Raw genomic sequence first — 17,814 nt, 5'->3', positions numbered from 1 at the left:
TGGCCAAGCACATCTTCCTTAGGGAGGGGGGGAGGGATGTGGTGGAGAAGCTACAACTCAACAAACAGGATCAGCACAGCTGAGATGATTTCTGGGCATTCATTACAGTCACACGCAAACACTACAGTAATGTTGTTACCTCAGATCTTTATAGTATGGATATTATGTGCTAACTTGTGACTTTGTGCATCATACTAGACAACAAGCACACTGACCGAGTGAAGAGTTGTAGATGCGTATAACCTCATGAAAACCTAGAGTTTTAGGCCTTGAGGTGTCTTGATGTTTCGTGCGTCTCAACTAGCTGAAGGCCAAGGAATGAGATCAGCAGAGATGGTTGATTAACCGTCTCCTCTAGAAGCACAGCTAAATGATGAGAGCACTCCCATAGAGCAGCAGAAGGTCTAAAGTCAAACATGCAAGCTTGTACAATACTGTTAATGTTGCAGAAGTTGTCCTTATGGTGCCGATGCATGCACGAGAAAACTGTTGGCCTATACACACAAGCACTACACGACACTACACTACACACGTCTTTGGGAACAGCTTCTGCTCAGTGTTATGTTTTTCTTTCTTTTCTTCTCTGGAAGTATTTGAAGTATCATATCCAGATTTATATAAAAGCTCATTGTAATAATGCTTTGTAAACAGGAAGTGTTGTAGTCAATGTTTGATCTAAAGTGAACATGAACATTGTTAATAAACTATTTTTGAGACAAGAACAATCTGGCTTCCTCGCTCAGTTCTTGATGTCATCTGTTGCATGCGATAAAATGAAAGATGAGTGCACCACAGTATGATTTGAAAATTAAGTTTATTTTGTCAGGCTTCAACTGCAGTCTGAAAGAATCTCATGAAACAAAGATACTAACTTATTAGGTGGAAACAGCGGGATGAATTCCTGAGAAGTGCAAGCTACTTCTTTTCTTGTACAAAAAAGAGCGACAGGTTGTGTGCAGCAACATTCACGCTGATCAGCTCGGCTGCACTTTTTAAAAAGCAAATAAAGAGACAAAGTAAGACAATTTCAGTGTTATCATGAAAAACAGAGCACAGCTTCATCGCACCAAAAAATGCAAACTGCTCTTAGAAAAGTTCATGAAAGGATATTTTCTGAAATGACAGATGTCAGTGTTGTGTTGAAAGACAAAAGAGGAAAAATGAATGCTGAAAAGTTGCTACGCTTCTTTATGTTTGCGTCTTTGATTTGTTGAAAATTTCACTGAAAATGGTGCCTTGCTTGAGAAAGATGTTTGATGGTGATTTCACTGCTCAATTTTCCACTCGAGGTCCTTCTGGAGGGGATTCTCATCTGACTCTGGATCTACAGCAAACACACAAAGATAGTTTCTCACAGTTTCTCTCTAAGATTATTTTGTGCATATATAAGCTGAGACAAACATCCAGTTGTGACTGGGCCCGGCTGATCAAAACTTCCAATCTGTATAAAAAATGCTCAGGATTTTGTGATCCACTTTTTTCCCTACAAAAGATACCAAGGATAAAGTAATCCAGCTTACTATTACCCGGATTTTCTAAGAAAAACTTGATAAGATCAACCTAATTCAGACACAGGGGGTCGCTAAAATCCACACAAATTGAAAGTGCCTGACAATCGATCCGTTTCACACATGCTCTGCACTTCTGAACATTTTCTGACATCATCTTGAGGGCTACATGTGTGAATACAGAAAGATACATTTTCACCTTAAGTTTTTCCTGCCAGTCCCTGTAAAAAGTCTCAGTTAGCAGGTGAAAGTTAGGAACATTTACCGCCTACTCTTCACCATGGTTGTCTGTATTCTATATTTTGACAGGTTTTTTTGCACTGCAGGATCGTCGATACAATGTTAATTAACTAATTCTGAATTTGATGTTGTAGTGATAGTAACATAGCAAAAGTCACCATTCTCACTGAGAACACCCCCTTCTTCAGCTCATGTAAGGTAACTCCTCCACTTATAATGATCTAGAAAATTAGTGCATGTGTGAAAAGGGCTATACTCCAAATACTTTATATTTGATATTTACAGCTATTCCATGAATTATTATATAGGGACAAAGTCCATTTTGTAACCTAATTTATTATTATCATCTGCTAAGATGTGCGCTCTGGCTTAGGCAAATTTATGTCTTTAAATACTACTGATATACTTTTCTTTATACAGATAGTATTTTAATTTAGAATTTTAGATTTAGATTTCTATATTCATTGCCCTTACTGTCCTATCGTTGAGTACCAGGGTTCCATCAACACTTCAAATGAATTATCTTTATTTAAACTCAAAATCATTGAGAGTAAAGCCCTCATTTACAATGATGTGGAGCATATAAAAGAACAATAAAATGCATGACAAGCAAATAAAAGATAAAACCTTAAAATAATGATAATCAATTAAAAACAGACAACAATTAAAAAGTAATGTTAAAATCATTGAAAAGTAATGTTAACACAAAGTCAGTTAAAAAGTTAAAAATTAATTATTTAAAATGACTAAAAGAAACAAATGCATTAATTTTTTAAGTGCTTTGAAGTGAGTTCCATGCAGATGGTGTAAGAAAGCCAAAAGCAGATCTTCCCAGCTCTGAATTCACTCTAGGAACCTGGAGAGTAAGCCATTTAGTTGACCTTGTGTGTTGTGCTCCAGAGGACCAAACTAGCATGGAAGATAAATATGAGGGGAGCATCCCAATAAGAAAAAAATCCATATGTGTGCGAGCTCACTTTGCAATGAAACTTTCTTGAATCTTGAAATGTATGTTTTACATCCCTAATGTCCACAAAATGTACTGTCACTGTAGTAAAAACACAAGAGCTCTCAAGAGCAAAATATGTTAAAAAAATAAAAAATTATAAAAAGTCTTCAACCGTCAACAGTCATGTAGAAATATTTGCTTATCCAATTCAACTGTTATCTTCTATTTTGTTCCTGTAATCTAGCATGAATCCGGCCCTCTGCTGGGGTGATTCTGATTTCATGTATAAAAATAGTGCAACTCCTACTCTCTAGTTTTGAGCAACAGTAACTGGAGGTTTTATCCACACAACAGGCTGGATTGGTTTACCTGATCTAATCTGTTATCCGTAATCCTATCTTCCTTTTCAACAACCTGACTCTAAGATTTGATCCTATCCAGTTGCTTTAATCTGATCAGATTACTCTTGTACAACCAGGCCCAGGTGATAATCCAGCCAAGCATCACTTTTCAAATGTGATTATTTTATGGGTGTTACAGCACTTACTTCCAGAATCCACAACGATTTTCAGGGTTAACAGTGTCGCCACAAGCTCATCTTCTCCTTCTGCGTCTTCAGGGTTAAAGCCGTCGTAACCTTTCTCCTTCACACAGTAGCTGATGAACCTGCAAAAGAAACACCAACAAACAGAGCAAAAATTGAAGGCATGTGCTCATAACAAAAAAAAAAAAGGAAATCCAAAACTCCATGACAGCTGGATAAATCTTCATTCCAAAGTTGTGTGATATGCTCACTAACAGCTGATTAACAGACTGTGTGGTGAATGAGTTTCTTTCCTCGACTATCAAGAGCAAGACTGCACTTCTAATCGTATTTATCAAAGCACTAAGGCTCCTGAAATCTGCTCATCTGCTACATATCCATGTGCTGTCCGGCCTTACTCCTTCCAGAAGGGGTCCTTGTTGAGGATCACAGGGTTTCCCACCACTATCAGCAGGGACTTGGCCCTGGTCAGGGCTACGTTCAACCTCTGCAGGGTAAATAAATACACAGATGAAGAAAGGAAATCAAAAAATGTTCACAATCAGTTTGCAGGCCAAGGAGAGGGAAGTGACGAACCTTTGCATTGGACAGGAATCCAATGTTGAAGTTCATGTCCATCTTGACGTAGCTCATGCTGCTGCGGACTGCAGACACCATGATGATCTTCCTCTCTTGTCCCTGAAACTCCTCCACACACCCCACCTGATACCAAAAAGAGAAAGATACTACATTCATGCAGCTTTTTATAACAAAGCCCTCTCAAACTCTAAAAATCTCTGCACGGCGAAGACTGCACAGCTGCAAAAATAGGCATCTTTGCATTTTTTCAACATGAACTGACATATAAACAACATTTTTCAAACCTTGAGCTCTGTGAGATCGCCCCACTGCCTCAGAGCTGGAACAGATCGCAGGGCCTTTCGGATTTTCTCCACCTGCCAGGAGAGTGAGCGTGTCAGCAATGATGACTGCAAACTCTCATCTCCCACACCAATGTGCAAACTCACTTGCTTCCTGTAGGGGGCGATGATGCCGATGTCTTTTGCAGACAGTCTCGGGAGACCCTTCTTTCCTTGTGTGTCCAGCAGCTTTGTGAGGTAGTCCATCAGAGTTTCGATCTCTGACACATTGAAGAAAGACGGACTGTTGGCCTCTCGCTCGTCTTTCCCCATCACGCCATGGAAGATCACTGGGAAACCCTGTAGTCAGGTGAGAACGGGCCATCATTTCTCTGAGTGTTGTTCCTAATCTGTGCTCACTGATGACTTTTCTATCCTGGATGAAGTGTTCCTCTTTAAACTGTCATCAAAGGACTTTTCCAGTCTATCCAGATGAGAGTTTACATATTCTCCATGATCAAACTTCTGTCTCACTTTAATCCTAATGAGATTTTTTTTCCCCCATTATAAAATTGTATGTGTTGTAATGATTGTTACTTTGTTCCTCTGACAGCTCTGAGGCTGGCTTCAATTCATTAATGACACAATGGCATTGATTTCATAGTAGAATAATTATGATTAAAGGGAGTGTGCTTAAATGAAGTCAGCGACACATCCCAAAGAGAGGTAGGAAGACAATAGAAAATAAAAAGTAAAAAAAAACTAAAACTTACCTTTTTAATCTAGCTTTAATTTGGAGTAATTTATTTTTAGCCCTGGACTGCATTATTATTTTAATCATTGCTTTAACAACATTTATTTAATTATGTATTTATTTATTTATTTATTTATTTATATCTTGTATTTATTTTATCTTTTTAACTCTACCTTAATTTTAACTTTTCTTTCCACTTTTACTTATTTTATAAATTTTACTGTATTGATTGATCTTATTTTTTAAGTATTTGATTTATGACCACTTTAGGCTGCATTTTTATATGTATGAAAGGTGCTATATAAATAAAGTTGAGTTGAGTTGAGTTGAGATGAGGCAGAGAAACCCTGAATTTAAAACATAACATGTCAGAATTTTGAGTCTGAGACTGAGGAGGGAAGTCAACCCAACTCCATTCAATCTACAAATTCCCAAACATCCCCAAAAAAGCTAAAGACCCAGCTCTTTTGGGAACAACGACACACTTATGCTTGACTCTTCTCCTCTGTAGTCTGTAGTCTAGTGGTGAATGAGTAGTATGTTAGTTTGTTGCCACTGCCACAGATTATGTTAATTATAACAGCACTGATGATGCTTATATTGAGGTTTCATGAAGATGGTGATTATGTTGTTGGTGATGATAGTAGTTTAAGAAAATGTGCTTCTAAGCACCCTGTGCATGCACCTGTGTCCAGTTGGACTTGAAGCAGTTTGTGGTACTTACTCATGTTGTCCTCTCCTTTCTAGATCCTTGCTTGTGTTGTCATTACTTTCAGATGTTTGTCACTTTGGATAAAAGGGTCTGCTAAACGCAAAAAGCACTAGACCAAAGAGACAATATTTACTCTGCTGAGCAGGTAGATGGAATTGGAAAGTGTCTGTCTCTTTTGCACAGCTTTAAAGGGCACAAGTATGTTGTGAATCAGGCCAAATATGTACAAAACTCACTTAACATGTTTACAAAACTTTAATACCTTAACTTAGCCTATGATACAACTTCATAGTCTTTCACAACAACACAATACTATTGAGTACCATTAAACCTCCTGGAGTGGATCCCACTCCAGAAAACCCTGCTTCCTACACTTCCCATAATGCAACTCAACAGTTGCATTTGCTTTCTCTGCAACAAGCAAATGGAACTGGTGTAAAATTGCTGAAGTCTGGCTTTAAGAGGTGTAGTGATTGAATGAGCATTTACTTCTCAGACTGGTTTGCTGTGTATCAGGATGATACCTGTAATGAGATCTTTCCAGAAGTAAAAAAATAAAAAAAGATCTTTGTGGCCGCACCTTTTTGGGGAGGGGCCCCCAGTTGCAGTAGGTTTCACGCTCCCTCTTGTCAGCAAACTCCTGCAGCTCACCGTCGTAGAACTTCTCATTGGGGATTTTCAAGATGGCAGCATGAGACCTGAGGTGTGGAAAAAAAGGCATGAATAGTTTTAAAGAGGTAATGTAAAAACTGCAGCATTCTACAGATGTGATGTGAGAAACAGAACATTTAGACAGGCAAACCTGTAGTTTTGCAAGAGTTTGGTGACAAAGCGGTTGTCAAAGCATTGAGTGGCTTCATTTTTCTGATACAAAGTGTTTTGCTCCATCAGCCTCTCAAGCAGAGAAAGCCCTGAAGAAGATCACAGCATTACATTTAGAATCTTTAATCACAAACGAGCTTCTATCAGTAAAAACTTAATGTGGTATATACAGAAAGTAAAGCTTTTTGAGAGTTTAAAAACATGTATTCCATATTAAAATGTGATCCTTCTCGTCTCACCGAGTCCATGCTGCAGAGCCAGACGTGATCGAACGATCGGTCCCAGCTGCTTGGGGTCCCCTGCCAGCACCAGCTGACCCGTTCTCGCATTGAGCAGACCTGCAGTGAGCATCCAACCATCAGTGACAGGATTAATCAGTTTCACTACTTCTGTACATTATTATTATTTTATTTTAATTTAATTATTTATTTTTCTTGAAAGTTTATTGTATCTATTTCTATTACTTTTCTATTTTTCTAATTATTTTTATTTATTAATTTAACTTTCAATTTTTTTTATTTTGTATGTATTTATTTATTCACTTTAAATTTTTTATTTGATTTTCACTTTCCTCTTTCAAACCATGGACTTTTTATTTATTCATTTTATTTATCAAAAAACATATGTATATGAAATATTTGTGCATGAGATCTGCCTCTGAGCCTAATGGCTATATTGTTGTTTTGTGTTGTGTTGGCTGAGTCTAATAAAAAAAAAATGAGAAGAGCATCTTTAACTATTAAATTGTGGTATGTTAGGAGGGGTGATGTGGCTGAAAGTCTAGTCTCAATCTCAGTATGGAGTGTGGAAACAGACCTCTATACCTTCTGCAGTCATTAGTCAGACTTGCAAAAACAAGTGAAATTGATCAGAGCTGCAATTGCTGTGGGAATTCTGCCTTCAGATTCCTCACATTCCTGCTGCAGATCAGGTTCTGCACTATGACCAGGGAGAGGTCTGTTCAGCGTTTCAGAGGCCTGCTCGACAGACCCTCCTCCATCCTGAAACCTTGTTCTAAACAGTTATATCAAAGACAGATTACAACCACTTTGAAAAAGAGAACAGACTGTAAGACTCTGCAGGGTCTGTCACTAAACAAAACACTCAAAGAAGTGATGAGATTTTCAGGGTCTACCTGCAATAGCCATGATGCACTCCGGCTCTGCTGCCTGACCTGCTTCATCCACAAAGATGTGAGTGAAATGGCCCGTTGGTACTCCTCCAGACACCAGCCTGAAATCCGGAACACACAGAAGACGTTGTAAAATATATCATATGTGCATGAAATATGGATGAAACTGTGTAACAAAAAGTCCAAATAGTGCCAAATACTTAATTATTAGTATACCTGCAAGCAACCTACCTGCCAGCTGTGAACATAGTTGCAACAATGACTTTGTATTTCATCAGGAAAGATTTGTCTGGAAACACAAAAGCATCCTGTTCCTGGTCCCAGTTACAGTGTTTCTGGAGAAGACAAAAGATGAGCCGACACTTAAGAAATGTTTATCTAATGTCGTCTCTCTGAGGAAGAATTTAAAAAAAAGACACATTTTCCAAAACATCCATTCTCAAAGTATCTGCGTATGATATATCCTTTAGCTGGTTTAAGGCCAGATTTGTCGATGGATGTAAAACTGCCGGCTGAAGCTCACAAGTAGGTTCTTGGGGACAGTTCTGGGGTCTCGGCTGCTGGCGTAAAGACGGTAAAACTGATGAGTATCCATGTGGACCATCAGTCTCTGACAGAGGAGGTCACACGCACTGTTTGAAGGGGCACAGGCGAGGATGTGTGCTGACGGGTCTGCCCTGATGACCTGTGAACGATGATAGAGATGACAAATTAATTTCGGGACCTGTTTATGAAAAGATTTTTGTTCTTTTCTTTTACAAAGTCTGCATGTTGGATGTTTCATTGTTGTTTATACATGTTGTATTGATAAGTTAAAACAGAAGGCTACAAGTTAACTGTATCAGGCCCCTGACAGCCACTGTTAACAGGATATTTTAAGATGAAATCATCACACCTGTTATCATGAAAGGCTATCTTCCACAATACATCAACTAATCTTTGCGTCAGCTCTGAGGAAATTATGCCTCTGTTCTGTTGCTGCATGTTCTTTTATTAATGAGCAGCTCACAGCTGTACACTAGCAAATTAATTATACATGTGATCGTTTTTATTTCATGCCTGCAGCGGAAGAGAGTAAAGCAGAAACAGATGACAAAATACCTGAAAAATTAATCATGTTTGGATTAAATAAACACAAATGTAAGAAAAACATGCAGTTATTGTCGAACCTGATTTTAACACTCATATCTGCTTCCGTTTGAACAGATTTGACTGACCAAGGCACCTCAGAGGCAGCAAAGAACGTTGTGTGTTGTTCAAATCTGACTGGCAAGTAGCAACGAGACAAAGGGACATCACCTTTCTTTACGGCTAGATTTCACTACTTCAACTCCAGTAAGAAGAGCAGAACCAAAAAGAGAAGTAAAACTAGGGTGTTGATGTTAGACCTGCAACTTATTTTTAATTGATAAGATTATTATTTAATTAATTCATTAATGGAGATATTGAGACTTTTAAACGTGAACCCAAAACTTATCTATTCGGTCTGGCTTTTATGTAGAGTTTTATAATTATTTGTTTTATATTGGTTTGAATGCTGTTTTATTATTTTGTTTATTTTTAACAATTTGCTTTTTTACTATTTATCTTTTCAAATTTAATGTTAATTTTAGTGCCTTTATTTCATTTTCATCTTTTATCCTTACCATTTTTTGTATTTATTTTGACTATATACTTTTTGTTATTTTGATGCTTTTTATGCATATTTTTTGTTGTTGGTGTGCAATTTTGTTTTTAAATATGTAATATCTGTTGCCATAATTTTATTTCCTGCTTTTTTCCTGTTTTCAATTGCTGTAATACACTTTGAATTGCATTTGATTTGTATGAAAGGTGCTGTATAAATAAAGCTTGATTGAATTATCATTAAGTAGAGTAATCCGAAGTAAAAGACTGAAATATTTACAATGATGCTTCTCACACTACAGGAGGCTCACAGAAAGCTTTAAGCCATGCTGATATCTATCTGTCAAAAAGTAGCCGTTCTAGCTTGTGTTAGACTTTGGTACATATGAAATTAATTAAATGCTTTTCAGAGGTCTAACTACAGGATAAAAACAGGAATCTAAAACACTGAGTACCTGATTCATCGCTTCAACCATTGTGATCGTCTTTCCAGTTCCAGGAGGTCCGAACACAAGGTAAGGAGCAGGCTTTGATGATCCGGCTACAATGTGCTGGACTGCGGCCTTCTGCTGTGGGTTTTTTCCCACCTGACTGTTACACATCCTGTGACACATAGACTTTTATTAGTCTTTGAACATATGTAGCACACAGGCTCAAACTAGGAGGAGTTCTGATCAGATGAATGAAGAAAAACATGACATTTTGAGATGAAGAAATGTGTATGTGTACAACAAGTGGATAAAGGTTTTTTTCTCTGCAGATTGCAGTGACCTTTGTCTGGTATGTATTCCCAGAAGCAAGGCTTTGTATGCAAGTCCTCAGCCAACATGATCCCGAATGTTTTAGTATTTTCACCTGAGGCAAGTTTATTACATAAAACCAGAAACAGCTCCTCCTTCTGTTAGAACGAGTGTGGTGAAGGCTGCTGATTGTTACAAGTCCACACTCACTAATCACTGAGACCATGTTCAAGCTTCTTTGAACAAGTGCATGAGATGCAACGCTTTAAGTTGATATGGTTTGTGTGTTTTTTAGATGATACAACTTCTACATGCACTGTTATGTATGCTTTTTCATCATGTGCGTATGCACCAGACCTGAGTTTAGGCATTGGTAAATTAGCTCCTGCTGTCTCAGAAGGGAACAGCACCTCCTCCAGCTGATGTTTGACCGCCATTTCCACTGCACGATGCTGCAGCCTCAAGGTGAGCCGGTTCAGAGTAAACTCCACGTCCAACTTCATGTTGCTGACAAAAATCTGCAAAAACCTGAAAAAAAAAGAGGCGGAAAGTGGATGTTTGATGTTTTTAACACCGAGACGTTAAGTGGATACTATGCAGGTAGGTGTAGTGCAGCTCTTTACTTCTTGGAGAAGCCCAGCTTCACACTGTCCAGCTCTACTCGGTGCACATATCCACAGTACTGAGTGATCGGCTGCACAGTGTCCTCAGATCCAGACACCTTCAGACAATCTCCTCGTATGACAGACGGTCGATTCTCAGCAACCCCAGGAACCTGTGGGAGAACATCAATGCTTCTTTCAAGTATGTTTTTTAGTTCCCTCTCAGACACAGATCACAGGAGATAAGAGTCCAGGAGTACTGCTTTATAGAACAAAGGATACTAAGAGAGAAGAAACACGTTTTCAAATGACAAAACCTCCATTTGAGCTGGTAATATTTCAAACAGCAGATGTGCGCTGTGAGAACTCCTTACATTGAGAATGAGCAGCTTTTTGTTGCTCGGGTCTTTAGTCATGGTCTGATTTTTTAGGTCATACTTCCTGATGTCCACCTCCATTTGTATCTCCTCCATGTGCAGCAGGAGGTGGAATCGATCAGAGTATGTCTTCATCGTTAGGCAGGAGTTGAGGAGATTCCTGCACATACATTACACACAAAAAGTATTATGATGAGGAGACTCAGTGAAGAGACACTTCCTTGATATGAAGTAGGTGAGCTGTGAACAACTTAGCCACTCTCTCACTTCACTGGTGGAAGTCTCTGCCTGGCTTCTGCTGAGAGGTACTCCGATTCCTCCATCCTATGTTTAGCCAGCTCCTTCAGGTAATAAGGGTACCTGTACTCTTTTAATTTCACCGTCATCTGTAGAAGCTGGAAAACAGCACTGAAGAAAGAACAAAAAACAGAGATATTAGATTTATTATTGTAATCATGAGTTTGTTGATTGATCAATTTCAATTATCAAAAAAAAAAAAGATGACTACAACCACCTCCCAGATCACATTAGGTGTACAGAAACTCTTAATTTCCTGCTGCATTCTTCTGTTACCCAAAGTAAGTTGAATCAGAAAGTGTTCCTTTTTCCAGAGTCATAAAGCAATGAACAGTTCTGCAGAACAGCTGAACTATCATTGATAAAGAATGCTATTATATATCTTTAGTAGTGGGTGTAGAGAGGTGCCTCTCTCTGCCTTTATTTCCCTTATTTAGCCCAATCCGGTTGTCTGTTTTCGGCATGTACTTAAAATAAAAGTTGTAAAAATGACTCCAACTTAAACAACATTAAGAATCTTTATCCTACACAGTGAGTCTCCGGAGTCTCTATTCTGCACGTTGCTTTTAAAATCCTGTGTAAAATCTATGGATTTCTTCTTTAAAAGACTTGCATCAAGGTTCATTTCTACTAACAGTCTCTTTTTTGCAATGAGTGTTAGTAGACTCACCTCACAGGGGGGACCCCCTCCACTACCATTGTGTCCACAGGTTTGTACGTGACCATTTGAAATGGTTTGTAAGGAGACACCGGTCCGAGGTCCACAGCTAGCGGGGTCTTGGCTAATGCTTCCACCTCCCTCACGATGCAGAACGGCACAGATCCCTGCAGATCCGGGCAGAACTCAAAGTACATTGTGGCGGGGAAGTATCCATAGTGGCTGAGTGTGTATCGGACAACAACCTCATAGGATTCTCCTGTGAAAGAGAGAAATAAGAGAGTGCAGAAGACTAGCTTTCAGTGGGCTCAGTTACAAAAGAGAACAGGTGTGTTTGTTGTCTTACCAGGACAGAGGAAGAGCGGACAGGCTCTTGTCACGTTCCTCTCGTCCTTCAGAGTGAAACAGTGGAACTTGTGCAGGGCGGTGTAGTAGGTGAAGTTGATACAGTCTGTGCCCTTGTTCAAGATGTGGAACTTGATAATGAACAGCTCTCTCAGACGTTCTACGGTGAACTTGACCTTCTCAGCACTTGCAGCAGGGTCTGAAGTGATCACGATGCCCCCCTTGTCAGACGTCAACCCTATCCTTTGTTAGAGAGGAGAAAACAAGCTGGAGTTTAGTACTGTATGAGTTGGTAAAACACTGCAGATACTGTGTCAAAGAGTGATGGTGGGGCTGATCCAATGCACCAGTACATGTCAGGGCCTCTTTCCAACACGTTCTCAAAAACTATTTGCAGAATAATTACTGAAGGTTTGGAGTTCAGCACTGGAGACCTGCAGCATCTGGTGCAAGGATTCATTGTGCACAGACAGCAATATACTCTGGGTCTTCCCCAGACACCAACTATCTAACTCAGGGCTTCTGCTTTGCTTAGAATTTACTGTTGGGCTGGCGTCCCACTACTCTGCTGGCATCGGAGGTTTTTGAAGAGGTGTTAAAGAAGTGAGACAGGACCACTGTGAGGCGACAGGGCTGTTTGCACTTTTAAATGTGTGTAGGTGAAGCTCCTGCTCTGTTTGCCTCTCGTTTTTCTGCAATGTGAGATCACACACGGGACCACCAAGATTGGTGCTGCAGGATCAATATGAAAGTAAAAAGACGGAGCTTCACAACTCACAATATGACAAGATCTATAGTCAAGACATGGTCAAATGTTGGATGTCTGGTAACTGTCCCATGATACCATTAAGTCTAAGGTTCACTCAAACTCCTTCATTTTTTAAATAATCATCCCAGAGCTATATTGCATATGATTTTAAATACACATTACAAATAAATTAGAGACTCACATGTTTTTACTCAGGATAACTTATACCTACACACAAGGTGACGTTTCCAAAAGTATTTAAACACAGAGTGTATGCACCCTCATGGACGGACAGTCAATGTAAAGAGAACAGAGTGCCCCTGTAGGTGTGGGGTGTGGTGTGGTGTGGTGTGCCCTAGGGTCATCAGTAGTGTAGCCACAGTGTGGATGCGCTGGAGCTTACTTCTCAGGGTGTAGTGGTGTCCACTTAGAGGGGAAACTTTTATGTATGGGCTTGTATCTTTAACTCACAGAAAAATTCCAACTGGAGGTTTCTAAAAGCTTAACTTAAAGCGTAACTGCTTATCATGGGGCGCTGTTGGCCTAGCGGTCTCTCCCATGTACAGAGGCTTGATTCCAGCCTTGACCATTTACTGCACGTTCTCCCCCTCTCTCTACTCCCCACATTTCCTGTCTCTCTTCCGCTGCCCTATCCATTAAAGGCGGAAATGCACAAAAAATATACCTTAAAAAAAAAAACTGATTGGCACTCTTCGTTCTTAAACAAATCTAAAATGGGTCTTATTTTTGGGGTTGTTGTTTCCCACAAAGGATTAGGCCAAAGCTACCATCGTCACCAACTCTTGTTTTACCGCAATGAAGTCACCAAGGCCGAACATCCGACTTGTCCCCTGAGGGCTAAACAACGACCTGTCTCAAGGTCCACTGTCTGTGCATGAGATTGATTGCTATCCTCAGTGTTATGACAGACATGGGAGAGATGTGTTATACAAACCAATGGACCTTACGTTCGTGTCTGCGAGTTGGAGTCAGACTCCTGAGCAGCATGAAAGTCTGCTTTTAAAAAGTGCTGCACTGAATCGAGAGAGTCAGAGATGTTTCAGTTGGACTCTTGTGGTTTACATGTTTCACACCTAATCTGCAGCTGCAGGATGCACTCACCTTAGACAGGTTAACTTCTCAACAGTTGCACAGAGGTTCATCAGAATACAATGATATGTTCTTAAGAACAGTTTCCTTGAAATAAATGAATGAATATAAATAAATAAACAAAGCTTATCCTCTTTCTTTGAGCTATAAACACACATTAAAATGATACAAATGAAAATTGGATCAATTAATGATTCAAAGTACTGAATATAGAGATTTTAAGCAAGCCATAAAGATAGCATCTCGGAGGTAAGCTGGCTTCACTCAGACATTTTGGGAACAAATTCAACAGTTTCATAAACTCTCAAAATTCTCTCAACAACATGTGACCCATAACTCAGTGACATCTAACCTGACTGCTTACAAATGTTGGTATCCTGGGAGTATGAGAAGTACTTTAGCTAAATGTTGGACCTCGGAAAGGTTCAAGGTTGTTGGTTTGGAGGAGGTAGAAAATGCCTCTGATGGGAACAGAACCAGATAAGGTTGTTATGGGGGGAAGCAGCCTTGACCAGGAAGAGAGAGTTAAGGAGTATGCGTTAGGGAGTTAACTGTTTCACATCTGTGTCACACAGTGAGCTACTATCTGAGTATCACTTGTAGTTTATAGAGGCTCAAGCAGAAAGAAATTAAAGTGTGCTAGAGCATCTCAAGATATAAGAATATCATGAAAAGGGTCATTTTTTTGTAACAAATCCAAATAAGTAGATCTATATTTTCCAGCATCTCAAATGTCTGAGTTTGGCACTATTTCTTGTTGAACGGTGTGGTGAATTGTTTGTCTTTGTGTTCTAAACTTTTGGTCAAACATTATGGGAAACTTGAGGATTCAATACTGGGCTTTTGGAAATTATGACGGGCATTATTCACAGTTAGTCAACTTTTATAGCTCAAATCACAAATGATTCACCGGGAACATGTGACACACCCTAAACAGAAAGACCAGAGCAGCACAGTCTTTATTTGACGGGTTGGACTTCCCCAGAAACAGATCACACTAGGATTTGCATTTGAAGTTTCGCTTCCATTAATAACTTTGACCTGCCACTTTCAACCAGATTAAAAAAGTCCTCACATCAGGAGGAAATTAATGATACGGGGAGGGTCTTGAACAGGTCATGACAAATGTAAGGATAACCCAAGAGTCTTATAACTAGGAACATCCCTCTGTCTACATGGTGGAGCTAAGATGAGGCAGAAGAACTATTTGAGGTTTGAGGGCATCAAAAGGAGATTTCACCATTACTCAGGGAGGGACAAATATTGATATGGCAATATATATTCCTCCTGACTTGTGCAGTACTGTTATAATATAGCTGGTACTGAATATCAATAATTAAATTCATCAATAAAATATGTCTCTCTCAGGTTTCCCCTCCAGTTTTACTCACTGCATCACAACTTCATGACTCCCTGTGGTGACGCTGATGACATTAGTCATCCTGCACTTTACCCTTTAAGGACATTGTGTACTCCTGTTAATCAGATATTGTGACATACTTTTATCATTTAATGCAGAATCGCTGTGCCGTGATATTATTGTTATGGTGAGCCAAATATCAGCCCTGGATACCAACCCTTAATGATTTCACATACCCAAAAGACAGATCTGCAACATGTTGTATGCATTACCCAGGACCAGAAAACCCTGCAACAGGTGACCATAGCCTTCCAGAGCTTTACTCTCATCTACGAAGAATATGAGAAATAAGGTGCTCATGCAAACTGTGGAAAAATAGTTTATCTCAGCAATAGTCTGTTAACTCTGCAGCTGTCTGGCAACGCTCTGTACAGACAAGTCATTAAAGAGAGCATGGAAGGGGCTGTGACTTGCTTTAACGATGCGATCATGTGTTGCACTTGCATATTGTTAAGTTGCAGTTAAGTAAACTTTAAGCTTGGCAGACAGATTTCATTAGTCTAGTGGGCTCTGCATCCCTTATGCAACATGACAGTGAAGCCTCTCAACTCGAAACATAAACAAAGACTTTGCACCACATTTTAACACATGTTGAAAGTGTCCCACTGTGTTCTTTAGGGCAGGGGTTCCCAAACCTTTCAGCCCATGACCCCCAAAATATAGGTGCCAAAGACTTGTGACCCCCTCAAAGGGGTTAAATGTAGCTTCATACTTCAAAATTAGTTTACCTAAATGCACATGCGGCTGTGTTTCCTGTGCTGCTATGAATTAACTTGCTACTACTGACCCTTTTGTTAATGAACTGTTAGCTAACCCTAACTTTAAGAGTCATCTGGCAACATAGAAAGGCAGAAAACTAATGACATGTACTTATTTGCAGGGTTTTATTTCAAATGTAATTACTATTTTTTTCTATATTTGACAATAATGGGTAAAATAAGCAAATTTAGATTACTTAAAAAAAAGAAAGACATCTTGCGACCCCCGATTGGTGTCTTGGGACCCCCCTGGGGGTCCCGACCCACACTTTAGGAACCCCTGCTTTAGGGAGTGAGGCTTTGATCAATGCATGCATGTGGTGACAAGTTAAACAAACCTACCTGTTCACCCTTAACTCGTGAAGGATTTTGATAGCCATCTTTTTCTTTGGGGTCAGCACTGAGTTCAAGGGGGTTGAGGGGCCAGAGGGTGGTGCTGGGGTCTTGGATGTTTGAGGGTCCCGGGGCCTCCTCCATTGGTCACAGTACACTCGAACCTACAGAGGTGGTTTTGAATTAACATAAAACTGTTTCTTAATTCTGATGTTTTTGCAGCAGAACGCCAAACATGTTCAGCCTTGTACCCAGACAGGAAAAGGCACTGAGAAAAGAAGGCTCATCTTACCTTAGATTTAACATTTATGAAGACCGTCCCCTGTCTTATGTAAACTTTGTTGAATTTCACAAGAGCATGGAGCACATTGGAAAAGTTGGGGTCTCTTATGCCTTGTCTGAAAGCACAAACACAAAAGACGGGAGTTGGACGAAAGACAGGCACACCTGCATTAGTCTCACGCCTCCTCCCTCAGCCTACCTTCTGCCCCTAAATTCACGGTTGTATATGTCGCGGAGTTCATTCTTGCTTCTGTTGTAAGATATTCTTTCTCCCAGGATTTCAATGAAGTCTAGTCCGGATTCAAGACAGTCAATGACCGACATGTTGACGTGTTGCAGCCTGCTGTGCTGACTTGTCCACGACTGTCAAATGAGGAAGCTCTGACGACAAACTTATTTCCTGATATGTTGCAGTTTGTTTGAAAGCGGTCTGCTTGAAGGGGAATTCAACATGTAAGTTTTTTTTTGTGCGACTTTTCAGTGTAGTTGTAAAGCGTAGAAGTGAAACTGTACCAGGGAATCGGATTCTCACTTATGTTTCAGGTTAAAGTAAGAGAAAATACAATATATAAGTCTAATACTCTGTGCAGTTTCGCGCAAAATCCCAGCCATTGGACGCGCTGTAATGGTTTCAGAATAAGGAACCGTCTATAATTGTTTGACACCCCGAAAACGAAATAAAATAATACCATAAAAGAAACAGGTCGTAAAAAGAAACCACTTAAATTTGAAGTCAAATATATATATAAACCTCAAAATGTGTAGCCAAAATTAATTAATTATAATTTGGCTATTATGCCTATTACACAAAACCACACAGACAAGTTGTTGTTGACACTCCCAAGGCTCTTACATAATAACCAGCTTCAGTCATGTGTATTGCCTGAAATGAAATGGGGCTAAACCTACATAGATTTTGAGTGCATGAGTAAATAAAAGTTAACTTATGACAGAAGAGGTGTCTCGTCTTAATTTATCAACATCACTTCATGAAAAAAGAAAATTAAAAATGTAAAAT

At 39.5% G+C, this 17,814-nt stretch overlaps 1 protein-coding gene across 2 annotated transcripts; it reads right to left on the bottom strand.

Annotated features, from left to right (window-relative positions):
• Window positions 1-795: 795 nt before the first annotated feature.
• Window positions 796-17,404, bottom strand: mov10a (Mov10 RISC complex RNA helicase a). 2 transcript variants are annotated; one of them, XM_034683283.1, is made up of 23 exons: window positions 16,996-17,350; window positions 16,807-16,912; window positions 16,524-16,678; window positions 12,147-12,388; window positions 11,813-12,059; window positions 11,113-11,253; window positions 10,843-11,005; window positions 10,490-10,641; window positions 10,224-10,394; window positions 9,776-9,796; window positions 9,582-9,726; window positions 8,024-8,185; window positions 7,732-7,835; window positions 7,504-7,601; window positions 6,608-6,706; window positions 6,349-6,457; window positions 6,127-6,244; window positions 4,249-4,440; window positions 4,105-4,176; window positions 3,818-3,943; window positions 3,640-3,728; window positions 3,245-3,363; window positions 796-1,324 (listed from the first exon to the last, which is right to left on the bottom strand). In XM_034683283.1, the coding sequence occupies exons 1-23, from the start codon at window positions 17,118-17,120 to the stop codon at window positions 1,266-1,268; spliced, it is 3,015 nt and encodes a 1,004-aa protein (XP_034539174.1). In that variant the 5' UTR covers window positions 17,121-17,350; the 3' UTR covers window positions 796-1,265. The 2 variants fall into 2 exon arrangements, with proteins under 2 accessions (XP_034539174.1, XP_034539182.1); XM_034683291.1 differs by lacking the exon at window positions 9,776-9,796 and having other exon boundaries at window positions 9,582-9,729; window positions 16,996-17,404.
• Between the last annotated feature and the right edge of the window lie 410 nt (window positions 17,405-17,814).

The sequence above is a fragment of the Notolabrus celidotus genome, chromosome 1, assembly GCF_009762535.1.
Source record: "Notolabrus celidotus isolate fNotCel1 chromosome 1, fNotCel1.pri, whole genome shotgun sequence".
NCBI lineage: Eukaryota > Metazoa > Chordata > Actinopteri > Labriformes > Labridae > Notolabrus > Notolabrus celidotus.
The sequence above is the reverse complement of the archived record's forward strand: the minus strand, read 5'-3'. Positions and strand labels throughout refer to the sequence as shown.